The 14,883-nt window shown below is 40.6% G+C and overlaps 1 protein-coding gene across 4 annotated transcripts in view; it reads left to right on the top strand.

Moving 5' to 3' along the window:
• Positions 1 to 14,883, top strand: part of LOC110458640 — a 46,099-nt gene that overhangs the window by 21,923 nt on the left and 9,293 nt on the right. For all 4 annotated transcript variants that reach the window (XM_021510430.1, XM_021510429.1, XM_021510427.1 and 1 more), the window contains 3 exons: positions 438 to 467; positions 2,385 to 2,663; positions 10,121 to 10,236. In XM_021510430.1, coding sequence (XP_021366105.1) covers positions 438 to 467; positions 2,385 to 2,663; positions 10,121 to 10,236 — 425 coding nt within the window. The remainder of the gene's footprint in view (positions 1 to 437; positions 468 to 2,384; positions 2,664 to 10,120; positions 10,237 to 14,883) is intronic.

Genomic DNA, 14,883 nt, shown 5'->3' with positions numbered 1-14,883 from the left:
ATTAGTTGATCTTAATCTCCCTCAGAATATTAGACTAACCCAATCACTCAGATTTGATGTTGTCCTATTCTTCTGTGCCGGTTTTGTAACACATGTGTCAAGTTGACACTTGGGCCTCTTGTTATATGAAGGCTCCCCTTGTCCATAGCTGTACGTGTTTTATTTTCAGACTGATTTGGCAGCAATATTGGGTTGTGACAGTACAGATTTGTCGCATATAGCTATTTACCAAGTAAACAGTGACATAACTTTGAAATTAAATATTAATCAAAATTTACCACAACAGAAGAGAAGAGATTAAACTTACATAGATAGAACTAAAGAAGATCTTCCGATGTTGGGCACCAAGATCCTGCCGGTATCTCTTTGTTGTCTGTCCTATATCTGAATGGTTGCTTTGTAAAGTATCTTATGGCATGAATCCTTGTATTTTACAGGCAGGGATCCCAAGTTGTCAGCTTTGATAGGTGAGTTTGCTGAGTGGGGTTGGACATGAAGATGTTTGCTTGATGGCAGAGAGATACAGCATACCTTGAATAGGAACAAAAGCTCTTCAGGGACAGGAACTAAGCAAATGTTTCAAATGTCAATGTTTAGATATTTAAGAGCGTGTGAAATAATTGAACCTGTATTTTACAATAACAATTCATGTAATCATCCATCAAGGCCATATAAAACTTGATACGTCAAGTTATCATTGTGGCTAACTGATGGATCGTGTTTTGTTATTGTTATGATAGTGTCATTAACTCAACTGGCATGTAGTGCCTGGGAGCTTATGGTATGGTGCAGCATCCACCGTCTGTCAACATCATTATTTATCAAAGAACTTCTTCTTGAGAAATGAAAGGCTCAGGGTACTGATATTGGGCAAGTAGATACCTAGCATAGAGTGCTGCATTTGTATAAAGTTTCCCCGTATAAATGGCCCTTTATTTCCTATCAAGGTCACAGGTGTCAAATGTGTTAAAAGATTCAAACATCATTTTCTAAACAACCGAAATATTTAGAGCAATGGTACTGGTTATGATATGTATACCAGCAGTGTGAATTGTAATGGTGGTTAGGTCAAGGGTGAACTTTGAGCACTGTTTATGGTCAAACATTGGCTATAAATGGTTAGTATTTAGGCTTCAAGAATCTTCAGTTCCATAAGACCAATCGATGGTCATGATTTGTAGACCAGCATAGTGCAAAGCTTTGACAGGGTTAGATTTCCATCATATAATTATACATATGTTAGAAACATCAAAAGTCTGTTACAGAATTAGCTCTAAGATCTGCCCCTTCCCCTGGGGATTTAGTGTATGGTCATTACATTGAAAGGTTTGAGGTCCCATCCCTTTAACCATGCTCACATACTTACGGATCTCAACCAGATTTGTTATGAATTCCTACCCCAACCCTAGGGGCCAGGGCGGGGCCCAAAAGGGAAAATTAACCAATATTTCCAAAATTTTCTCCTCCAGACTAGGAGGTACTACATTCATCTCTCTGCATGGAAAGACAATCATCAGGGGCTTTATTTAAATCGTAAATTTCAGGACCCCCAAGCTATCCGTTCTCCCTTGGGGAGGGGGTAAAGTTTATAGTTTATATAGGGAAATAACACTTTGGGGTATATTTTATTCATTTTCAGCAGAAAATTACTCAAACTTAGTCAGAATCATCTTTGGTGAATGAGAGTATTACGTTGTAAAATTGGGATTCCTGCCCCTCCCCAGGGGCTAGGGCGGGGCCCCAAAGGGAACATTTACCAATATTTTCAAATTCTTATCCTTTGATGACATGACAAGTATTGTATTTCACTTAGTTTACATGCTGATTTCCACATCACATCTAAACAATAAAATAAAGCTACCAGTACCTATGATATAACTCAGGTGACCGCTAAGGCCCTTGGGCCTCTTGTTTTTTAAATCTTTGTTATCGCTCTATCGACTGCATTCCTCAACAGAATTTCATGAAACTTGATACAAGTGTTTGCCATGATAATACCTTCAACAGATGCAGTAGCTAGAGCAGTTACTGTTACATCATTGAATTCTCTATTCATTTTCTCATACATATGGCACACAATGTGTGAATGCGAGGGGATTTGTATCACTTGTGATGCTTTGTTCAATTTAAAATTGCATCGTTTCGAAACCATTTTATCTTGTAAAGATATTTATATCAGGCTTAACGTATAACTTTGCTGCCAAAATATTAGCCTCTGAGAATGTAATTTGTATGCATCTACCGTTAAAAATGATGTTTGCAAACTTTGTTTGCTTTGATTTATTTAATAACTTTGTGTTAATTGCCTTATAAATTCACATAGCAACACTTCAACATTCATTAAAATAATACAGAAATGTGTATTTCCTTTTTGATTATTCTAGGACAAAGAGATGATCCTGAAATGGAAAGGACAGAAGAATCACAATATAGAATAACAGAAGAAGCAATTACAAAAGACCAAAAAGAAGATATAGATAACATCATGAAGGAAGGGGATAGTTTAGATGACTCATCTATGGCCTATGTGACTCTATTTGACTTCGGAGGGGACAAAGTATTCCACAACTCCCATCACTGTATTATGTCGGCTAATAGCATTTACCTGCTAGTGTTCGATGTTTCCGAATGGGAAAAGCCAGAAAAGCAAGAAAGCATCACTGGTAAGCATTAAACATTTTGAAGCCATTTTCAGATTTATAATTAACTGAAAAAAAATGCATCAAAAACTCATTTTAATCATTAAGTTACTCAGGACGAGGCATTTAAATGGCAGACAGAGACATCAGCATTTTAAGTTAATCAGTGTTTATATATTTTTATATACTGCTGTGTATACTTGAAAATCACTCTGAAAGGACCTTTTTCTCACGCTTGATGCAGTTGTACCCTTCATCATAATTATTAGCCCATCATTACGCTATGTGCCAGAGAGCACACTTCTCTAATATGATATGCATGTTTCCCTAGGGTATAACTGTCCATGTTAAATTTTGAGAGTAATAAAAAAATGGCCAACAGACGGCCATCTTGGATTTTGACAGTTGACAGTTTTTGGCAGATCTTCCTAACACTCTGTGAATTTTAATTATCATTTCATTTAGTTGTGTTTAAAATATAATGTTTCCCTTTTCAACACTTTTACACATGTATATTTCATTTTCCAGAAAAATATAGTACAACCTCTTTTGTGTTTTGTCCTTGGTTCCTTTAATTTATTTTTTATTAGCTCACCTGACCGAAGGGAAATCAATTTTGTATAAATGGTGGGTGTGGCTGAATAGGGGAAATAGAGAAAAAACTTTAAAATCCTTTTTCTACCATAGGGATTAAGGGATTTCATCCCAATTTAGTCTGGAACATCCTGAGGCCAAGAGCACTGATTTTTAGCTCACCTGGTTCTTATGCCATACAGTAGCGTCCGTTGTCTGTCGTCCATCGTCCGTCCGTCCGTCAACTTTTCCTTTCAAACGCTACTAGTCCTGAACGGCCAAGTAGATTTTGACTAAATTTGGTCTGGAGCATCCTTTAGCCAAGGGGACTCAATTTTGTATAAGCAGTAGGTGAGGCCCTCCTGGGGTCAGAGGGTCTGGGCCAAATAGGGGAAATAGAGGTAAAAGCTTTAAAATCCTTCTTCTACTGAAGGGATTAAGGGATTATATTCTAATTTAGTCTGGAGCATCCTTGGGCCAAGGGGACTCCATTTTGTATAAATGGTGAGTGTGGCCCTCCTTAGGGCAGAGGGGCGGGGCCCGATAGGGAAAAAAGAATTTGGCTGGTTGTTTCAACAGATGGAGCCGACAAAGTTTGCGAGAGAAATATGTGTAGTGCAATATGATATTTAATGAGAATATTTTGCTATGACTGAATATTCAGGTGAGCGATACAGGTTCTCTGGGCCTCGTGTTTTATAAATGGTAAGTGTGGCCCCCTGGGAAGAGAGGATTGGGGCCCACTATGGGAAAAAAGGTAAAAAAAACTTTAAATCCTTCTTCTAGCGTCGGGATAAAGGGATTTTATCCTTATTTAGTCTGGAGCATCCTTTGGCCAAGGGGACTCAATTTTGTATAAAAGGTGGGTGTGGCCCCCCTTCAATTGGTACCTACCTGGTTGGTGCTTTCAGTCAAGCTTGACATTTTTTCAAGAAACTTTATTTATGCCCCTGCCATAAAATGGAGGGGCATATAGTGTTGCCCATGTCCGTCCTGTCGCGTCTCGATTCAATTTAAACATCCGTCCCGTCGCATCCCGTCCCGATTCAATGTAAACACTTAGCAACTTCATTCTTTGACAGACATTGGTCAAACTTTATACAAAGGTCAAGTATGAGTATACCTCGGACATCGTTGTGTTTCAGGGATCCAAGGTCAAGGCCAAGGTCTCACTTGCTATTTATAGAAAATCATCAACTGATTCAATTTAAACACTTAGCAACTTCATTCTTTCATGGATTTTGGTTAAACTTTATACAAAGGTCAAATATGGGTATACCTCTGACATCCTTGTGTTTCAGGGTTCCAAGGTCAAGGCCAAGGTCACACTTGCTATATATAGAAATTCATCAACTGACTCAATTTAAACACTTAGCAACTTCCTTCTTTCACAGATTTTGGTCAAACTTTATACAAAGGTCAAATATGGGTATACCTCCTACATCATACAGAAAAAACATATGAATATTAAAATCAACTTATCAACTTTAAGTGTAGTACCTTGTGTGTGTGTGCATGTTTCAGGTATCAAGATCAAAGTGGTTGTGACTTTTTATAGAACACTGAAACTAATTTCACATTGCAGCGGGGGCATTTATTGGTTACAGACATTTTCTAGTTTTCATTTTTAGCTCACCTGGTCCGAAGGACCAAGGTGAGCTTATGCCATACCGCAGCGTCCGTCGTCCGTCAACTTTACACTACTAGTCATGAACCACTGAGCGGATTTTAACAAAATTTGATCTGAAGCATCCTTGGGCGAAACGGAACCAATTTTGTATAAACCGTGGATCTGGCCCCCCAGGTGCCTGAGGGGCGGGGCCCAATAGCGGAAACATAGCAAATTATTCTTTAAAATCCTTCTTCTTCTGAAGGAATGAAAGGATTTGGTCCATATTTGGTGTGGAGCATCCTTGGGTAGTGTGGAACCAATTTTGTATAAACCATGGGTCTGGCTCACCAGGGGCCTGAGGGGTGGGGCCCAATAGGGGAAACAGCAAATTATTCTTTAAAATTCCTTCTTCTTCTGTAGGAATGAAAGGATTTGGTCCATATTTGGTCAGAAGCATCCTTGAGGGAAGGGAAACATTTTGTATAAATGGTATTTTCTGGCCCCACTGGGGGCTGAGGGGCAGGGCCCAATAGGGGAAATATAGCAAATTCTTTAAAATCCTTCTGAAGGAATGAAAGTATTTGTTCCATATTTGGTCTGAAGCATTCTTTGGTGAAGGGGAACCAATTTTGTATTCCCCGTGGATCTGGCCCCCCAGGTGCCTGAGCGGTGGGGCCAAATAGGGGAAACATAGCAAATTATTCTTTAAAATCCTTCTTCTTCTGTAGGAATGAAAGGATTTGGTCCATATTTGGTGTGGAGCATCCTTGGGTGAAGGGGATCCAATTTTGTATAAATCAAGGGTCTGGCTCCCCAGGGGCCTGATGGGCGGAGCCCAATAGGGGAAACATAGCAAATTATTCTTTAAAATCCTTCTCCTTCTGTAGAAATGAAAGGATTTGGTCCATATTTGGTGTGGAACATCTTTGGGTAAAGGGGAACCAATTTTGTATAAACGGTGGGTATGGCCCCCCTAGGACCTGAGGGGTGGGGCCAAATAGGGGAAATAGACATAAATCTTCAAAATCCTTCTTCTTCGGTAGGAATGACAGGATTTTGTCCATATTTGGTCTGAAGCATTCTTGGGTGAAGGGGAACCAATTTTGTATAAACGGCGGGTATGGCCCCCCTAGGACCTGCGGGGTGGGGCCAAATAGGGGAAATAGCCTAATTTAGTCTGGAGCATCCTTGGGCCAAGGGGACACAATATTGTATTAGCAGTAGCTGTAGTCTCCGAGGGGGGGCAGAAGGGGGGGCTCAATAGGAGAAATAGATGTAGAACCTTTAAAATCCTTTTCCGACCATCGGGATTAAGGGATTTTATCCTAATTTAGTCTGGAGCATCCTTGGGCCAAGGGGACTCAATATTGTATTAGCAGTAGCTGTAGTCTCCGAGGGGGGGCAGAAGGTGGGGCTCAATAGGAGAAATAGAGGTAGAACCTTTAAAATCCTTTTCCGACCATCGGGATTAAGGGATTTTATCCTTATTTAGTGTGGAGAATCCTTGGGTGACGGTGACTCAATTTTGTATAATTGGTGGGTATGACCCCCGTAGGGGCATAGGGGTGGGGCTCTGTTTGAAGTTTGTTCTCTATATCTCAAGTACTGGATGGATCTTTCTGAAATTTCATATGTATTACAGCACCTACCATGGAGTGCTTTATCTTTACTTCATACCAATTACTTTAATTATATTCAGGTGAGCGATACAGGCCCTCTGGGCCTCTTGTTTTAATTATTTTTTTCACTCAAAAAAGTACCTGTGCACTATATTTATGGTGTCAACTGATGGTGGTCTATTCAAATCACCCTTCCTACGTGGTCCGTCCGTCGTCCATCGAGGGGTTTTACGGGTGGTCCCAAAATGTTAAAATCAAATCCTCTTAATGGATTGAAAGGAAGGTCCTAACGTGTTTTTAGCTTATGGTGAGCTTATGCCATACCGCAGCGTCCGTCGTCCGTCCATCCGGCGTCCGTCCGTCCGTCAACTTTTTCTTTAAAAAGCTACTTGTCGTGAACGGCCAAGTGCATTTTGAATAAATTTGGTCTAGAGCATCATTAGGCCAAGGGGACTCAATTTTGTATAAAAGGTGGGTGTGGCCCCCCTGGGGTCAGAGGGGCGGGGCCCAATAGTGAAAATAGAGGTAAAACCTATAAAATCCTTCTTCTACCGTAGGGATTAAGGGATTTTATCCTAATTTAGTCTGGAGCATCCTTGGGCCAAGGGGACTCAATTTTGTATAAACCGTGGGTCTGGGGTCGGAGGGGCGGGGCCCAATAGGGGAAATATAGCAAATTCTTTAAAATCCTTCTCCTTCTGTAGGAATGAAAGGATTTGTTCCATATTTGGTCAGAAGCATCCTTGGGTTAAGGGGAACCAATTTTGTATAAACCGTAGGTCTGGCCCCCCTAGGAGCTGAGGGGCTGGGCCCAATATGGGAAACATAGGAAATTATTCTTTAAAATCCCTCTTCTGTAGGTATGAAAGGATTTGGTCTATATTTAGTGTGGAGCATCCGTGGGTAAAGGGAATCCAATTTTGTATAAACAGTGGGTGTGGCCCGCCTGGGACCTGAGGGGCGGGGCCCAATAGGGGAAATAGAGGTAAAACCTTTATAATCCTTCTACCATGGGGATTAAGGGATTTTATCCTAATTTAGTCTGGAGCATCCCAGGACAAAAGAGACTCAATTTCGTATTATCCGTGGGTATGGCCCCCCTGGGGGCTGAGGGGCGGGGCCCAATAGGGGAAATATAGCAAATCCTTAAAAATCCTTCTCCTTCAGTATAGCAATGAAAGGATTTGTTCCATATTTGGTCAGAAGCATTCTTTGGTGAAGGGGAACCAACTTTGTATAAACCGTGGGTCTGACCCCCTTGGGGGCTGAGGAGCGGAGCCCAATAGGGGAAATATAGCAAATTCTTTAAAATCCTTCTTCATCTGTAGGAATGAAAGGATTTGTTCCATATTTGGTCTGCAGCATCCTTGGGTGAAGGGGAACCAATTTTGTATGAACAGTTGGTGTGGCCCCCCAGGGGCCTGAGAGGCGGGGCCCAATAGGGGAAACAAAGCAAATTATTCTTTAAAATCCTTCTTCTCCTGTAGGAATGAAAGGATTTGGTCCATATTTAGTGTGGAGCATCCATGGGTAAAGGGGAACGAATTTTGTATAAACAGTGGGTGTGCCCCCCTTGGGACCTGAAGGGCGGGGCCAAATAGGGGAAATATCCTAATTTAGTCTGGAGCATCCCTGGGCAAAAGGTACTCAATTTCGTAAAAACATTGAGGGTGGCCCCTTGGGGGCAGAAGGGAGGGGCCCAATAGGGGAAACATAACAAATTCTTCAAATACCTTCTTCTGTACAAATGACAGGATTTTGTCCAAATTTGGTATGAAACATCCTTTGGTGAAGGGTAACCAATTTTGTATAAACGGTGTGTCTAGCCCCTCTGGAGGCAAAGAGGTGGGGCCCAATAGGGGAAATAGAGGTAAAACCTTTAAAATTCTTCTTCTACCATAGCGATTAAGTGATTTTATCCTAATTTAGTCACGAGCATCCTTGGGCCAAGGGGACTCAATTTTGTATAAGCAGGGGGTGTGGTCTCCCAGGGGACAGAAGGGCGGGGCCCAATAGGAGAAATAGAGGTGAAACCTTTAAAATCCTTCTTCGACCATCAGGATTAAGGGATTTTTATCTTTATTTAGTCTGGAGCATCCAATATGACAGTGTGAAATAGGAAGATTTGAAGACAGTGTGTTATGTAATTAGAAATGGAAATCGTGAGAACAGAATTAAATAGATGTCAGATGAAAGTGAAAGAACTGAAGACAGAGTGTTGAGAACAAGGAGTTATTGTGAAACAAAATATGAATGGTGGTGTGGTTGATGAAAGGACAGGAAGCTAACTGGTCGGTCATCTAAAGAGGAACGGAGATCTGGTCAATTAGTGATAATTGGAGGTACAGGCTGGAGCCCTGGGAACCTCTTTTGACCACCTGATGGCTGTCCATCTACAGTTGACCAATAGAAATGTTAGTTAACTAATTTGCATATTAGACACTTCTTAGTTTTTAGTATAAGTGAGAGAAAGCAGAATGAGGTACAGAGAGGCAGAACAGAGTCAGAGTTGGAAGATGGAAAGAGAGCCAGATTAGATCAGGATTGAAAGTGAGCTAAGATAGAAGGTGCTAGCAATGGTATACAGAAGTAGGAACTGGAAGTTGGCAACAATAAAGAAATGAACTGGCAACAGACTTGAGTACTAATTCCCCAGACCGATATCGGTCACACTTGGGCCAAGGGGTCTCAATTTTGTATAATTGATGGGTATGACCCCCCCTAGGGGCATAGGGGTGGGGCTCTGTTTGAAGTTTGTTCTCGCTTTATCTCAAATACTGGATGGATCTTTCTGAAATTTCATATGTACTTACAGCACCTACCATGGAGTGCTATATCTTTACTTCATACCAATTATTTTAAACATATTCAGGTGAGTGATACAGGCCCTCTGGGCCTCTTGTTGTATTATTAATTACATCACAACAAATAACAATTGTTTTACATCTCAGGTTACCATCAGTCTTGTCTAATTATTCATGCTATATTTAATTGGTATTTTGCATATCACGTTTGTGCTATACATTTTATAGACAATTATCCATTAGTTTAGAAACTAGAACAGATTGTAAATTTTGTAAAGCAGCGCTGTGGTATTTATTACTAAAAAAACACAATTTGTGAATATCTGACATATGACTGCCAAAGAAGTGTTCTTACTTTTCGTGCAAATCACAAAACCAATCGTAGCCGTTCAGAAAGTTTCACTGCTTGTCAAAAACAGTTGCAGTTATCGACTTTAAATCGACGTAATTCATGTGAGCGTTAAGGCCAGTTGGGCCTATTGTTTCTTCAGTTTATCCGTCACTTTTGCCAATTATAATAACCATTATTATGCATGATGACATTTTGTTCAGTGATGTGATATGCTAATGCTGGTTATGATTGGAACCACTTTGTAATAGATGGAGAGACGCCAATGAGCATTTACACTGTCTTTATATTGTATTCAACACTGCACAACACTGCACGTCGTCCATGCACACCTCCCATGGTCCCACCACTGTCACTACACAATCCTTCCGGCAAGGGGAAGCTACTCTAATCTTAACGCGGTGTGTTCGATACAGATAGTAAGCCTAGCTATGTCTAGTACTACACTATATAATTAAGATTGCTGTCAGAGTGTGTTTGTTTATTTTCCTTTTGATTTGTTTTCCTTTATTATCATTTCACAGATGAAATAGTACACTGGCTCAATTCAGTTGCCACATACGCAAAGGATGAATCTGCCAAAAAAAAAGGCGTACCACCAGTTATCTTGGTCGGGTCTCATATGGACAAAGTTACAACAGTGAGTATATAATTCAAGCACTGGAATAACTGTTGCCTGTTCTGTTTTACAACAAAATGCATACAACCTGAAACATTGCAATGAGTCTATCCTCCTTCAAACATCAAATTTTCTTTAAATGTACAGAATTAAAACCTGGCCTTTAGCTTTTTAACTCATTAACCCCTGAAGACACACTTGAACCCTTCCAATTCAAAGGTAAGAAATTTCAGGGATGAATGAGTTAAGGTCATAATGTCAAATAAAATCTTGATAAATGACTTTACCTATTTATTGGTCAAATAAGGTAATATTTGACTGGTATCTTCATGGGATGACGGGCTTTTAAACTGATTCAAATAAATGATATTTACCAGATTTCAAGATTACAAATGTCACATAAATGCAATTTGATAAACTCTTTAAGTCTATTATGGTAATTACATTCTGCTTGTGAATCGCTCGGATTGAGGGTTGTCAGGATTTCACATACTGTAGATAACAGGACATATTGGTACATAGGTACAACAAAAATGAATGTTCTCTATATGCGAGTAATACACATGCGCTTTTGGAAGTGTGAAATAAAGTGTACATGTATGTCATAGTAAATCGTACTTTGTAATCTGTGTTGGTGCTACTATATACAAATTGAAAATACTATATCTTAACACTAATGGCAGTTCCATGGTCGACCGTGCCATAAATGCAAGTAAATCGTTTTCAATGTACTGGTGACCCAATGCTTGTTTACGCTCAGAAAAAACTCATTTTCAGTTTTGCAATGTTTATATGAAAAGTAAGTATTTTTACAACACCTGGGACAGTCTCTGTTGATGTGAAAGACGATCGGAGATGTACATGTGGCAAATTATTCAAAAGTCGGGTGGTGAGTTGGCCATTGAAAACTCAGGTCCCGATACAAATAATAATTTTGGGCACCGATTTGGAAGTTTGGATTTGTGAAGGACTATAGTCTCAATTGAGATGCATGTAGGTGTACATTGACCTCCTCAACCGACCCCATCTATCTAACCTAAACAGCATTAATCACTTCCTTTACTGAAAATAACTTTAAGTATCACAACTCAAGGAAAGCCATGTATTTGCCCTTACATATATCAGTACAACTTGTGTAACACCAGAATACAAAAAAATACACTGAACAAAAAAAGAAACGCACAATTAAATTATGCAATCAATAGCCTATGATATTTTGGGAAATTTGTACAAAATTTTATATCACTATGAAGGGACAAGTCTACTCTTTACAATACTGTAGAAGAAAAGTCTGTGTGACGTCACTCGTGTCTCAACTCAAAGTGGGATACCCGCGAAAAACAAAATGACACTTCAGTACCTGGTGTGGGCACCTTTTGCACGAATCCCTGCACAGATTCTCCTATGCATTGAATTCATGAGAACATTTATTCGCCTTAAGGGAATGTTGTTCCTTTCTTGTGTTAATGCTGCGATCAAATGGGCGCGGTTAGTTGGGGGGTTGGGGGGTTGACGTTTCCTAATACGCCTGTCCAGCTCATCCCACAGATGCTCAATGGGAGATATGTTGGGGCTATATGGGGGCCATCCCAGAGGCTGAACGTTGTTTGCCGTGAGAAAATCACGACGGACTCTGGCAACATGCGGTCGAGCATTGTCTTGCTGGAAAATTAGGTTATGACGTCTGAGAAGTGGAAGGACATGTGGTTGGAGGATCTGGTCTCTGTATCGAACGGCATTGAGGTTTTGATCCAGGACCAGTAAGGGGGATTTTACTCCATGGGAGATGCCTCCCCAAACCATTGCAGAAGCCCCACCGAATCTATCGCGTTCAACCACGCATGCGTCGGCGAAACGCTCACCGCGTCTGCGATATACCCTTTTTCTTCCGTATGAGTGATACAGACAGAATCTAGACTCGTCGGTGAACATCACACGCCTCCATCGATGCATCCCAAACCTATTCGGGCCATGTCTGCGCATCCAGTCAAGACGCACTTGTCGCCTCCGAGGTGTCAGAGGTGGCCCGACATAAGGTCGGCGCGCAATGATTCTCTCGGAACGCAACCGGTTCCTGGCAGTTTGAGGACTAATGGGTCTGCCATGAGTACCTAAGGTATGCGACGCAGTCTCTACAGCAGTCTTGAATCTGTTGTGCAAGTGCGACAATAGAATCGCCCTGTCTTTTCGTGCGGTCGTTACACGCGGACGACCGCTCCTGGGACGATCGGAAACTAACCCAGTAGCACGAAAACGTGTTCAGAGACGGTTAATTGTACACGGGCCAACACCAAACTGCCGTGCGACAGCAGTTTGGCTATGGCCATCCATCAACATCGCAATTGCTCTACCCCTCTGAGTTTCAATGGCGAAATCAAAACTTTGTGCGTTTCTTTTTTTGTTCAGTATACATATAAACATTAACATTACTTGAAAATTAGTGAAATGCTTGAAGGTGGCTATTGCCTCATGCACCTCTGATAAAAAAAAACACGGTAGGCGTGATGACGTCACAAAGTTGCTGTGTGACGTCATTCAGGTGTGTATACAACAATGTTTATTTGGACGAATTATTAACTGAAACCCTTACTTATGTAACAAATTTGCCTGTACTTACGTTAGACTATATACTATGTGTATACGTATATGATACTGAGATTTCCTGATTGAGGAATAGTTTTTGTGTAATTTTCGCAATAAACACTAATCGGATTAATATAATAAGTTATAAATCAAGGACAGTCAAACCAAGCATACTTACTACTCGTCTATTATTCAATGCAATTACATTTGTCGTTTAATGATGTCAATAAAACTAACACGGCCCCTTGCAGAACATCTGTATTGATTTTGTTAGAAATAGGGCGTGGCTTAGGTGCGGTGGTTATATCTGCCTTGAAAAACCTGTTAATGATGCATCGAAAATTCATTTTCAAACCAAATGTAGCAGCCATGTTTATTTAAATTTAGGATTAAAATCATCATATATATTTAAACTTACGATAAAATTTTACACTTAAGAGAGGGATCAGACTAGTGTAAAGTTACGATAAATTTTTCACTTAAGATTCTCTTAAGAATTTTTGTGAAACAGAACAAAATCGAAAGTTTTCTCTCACAAGTAAAATGCTCACTGATCTTTTATTTACCTAAATACTTTAGGACTTACTCCCTGTATTACAACTTGGAAACGGTTTAGATCCCCACCTTATATCAATACATACAGGTGAGAGATACAGACATTCTTATCCTCTTATTACATTTTACCCAAATTGTTATATCAAAGCGGCGGCTAACGATTCAGTAATTGTATCAAAACAATTCAATAAGAAAACAAAGGTGTATGTAAAAATTGAAGATTTTTAACGGACAAGAATGCCTTGTGTATTCCAGACAAAATCATGACAATTGTAATAGGACGTCCGTGGGGAGAGCCTGTCCAGCGTCGGTAGATGAAAGTGATCGTATAATTATTAATGTTTTCCCCAAATCTACCGACAAGCTGGCCGGCGGCAATACCCAAGAACGTACCTTTTGCGTCCGTCTGTACAGTCTGCCAAAGGTCCGTCAGATGTGGAGGAGTATCCGAGTTATAAATCAATCAACACCTTGTTTCAAAGTTAACTAACGTTTATTGCATATATCACACGGCTAAGGTGATACATACATTAATAACAGTAGCATATAATACAAGACAGAACAAAACTACAGTGTGTAGGAAAGAATGTGTGTTAATTAAGTAAACCTATAGATATCAGCCCCCACGAGGTAAAATAAGGCCTATAGGTAATAACGACGGTAAAAACCAACCCCTCCCGAAACACATACACGTTCAATTCTACATCTCTGGTTCAACTAGCCAGTCCTAACGTTCCCTAACGTGGTAGCACTGGAACAAAACCAACAGTGTGTAGAAAAGAACGTATGTTTAGTAAAACTACATACAGCTATATATATCAGCCCCCACAGGGTAAAATAAGGCATATAAGTAATTATGTCGTTGAAAACCAACCCCTCCCAGAACACCGATATACGTTAACTAACCAGCCTTAACGTTCCCTAACGTGGTAGCACTGTTTTCAGCGCCTGGGTGGTAGCACTGGTTTCAGCGCCTGGGTGGAGAGGTTTTCCTCTCCTGATATAGCCGGATTTCCGGCCACGCAAGTCCCCGAATTGACCCGTGCATCCCCTTTTATACCCCAGCCTCCTGGTCCTATGTAACCTGTATCCGCACACCCATTCTGATTGGCCAAATCTACGGCATATGCGTAGTGAGGTCGGAACGTCTTCCGGCGACTCACCAAAAATCCGGTCATCTCGAAAGCTTACACCCATGTAAACAAACAGACTGCACCGGCGATAGCTGCTACTCGACGGGAAGCATACGCCGAACGAATAGCCCTACCGTACCCGTTAGGTTACTTATAGAATGGTATTAGGGGAATACACTAAGACAACAGTAAATATATAAAGCAGTAATAGGCTAATGACCCATTTTTCCACACAATCGTCAATTATCTGTCCTTTCTTCGATACATCTGTGATGTAGTTAATGTGCATGCAACTCCAAGCCAGAAAATGGCAAACAGAAGATGGAACTCTCCTTCACTGGAGATAAAACATGAAGTGCTGAGACTCTACCTTTAAATGTGTATATAGCCTTAAGTA

Source organism: Mizuhopecten yessoensis, unplaced genomic scaffold (genome assembly GCF_002113885.1).
Source record: "Mizuhopecten yessoensis strain PY_sf001 unplaced genomic scaffold, ASM211388v2 scaffold9683, whole genome shotgun sequence".
NCBI classification, from domain to species: Eukaryota; Metazoa; Mollusca; class Bivalvia; order Pectinida; family Pectinidae; genus Mizuhopecten; species Mizuhopecten yessoensis.
Note: the sequence above shows the minus strand (reverse complement) of the source record. Positions and strands in the feature narration are given on the sequence as shown.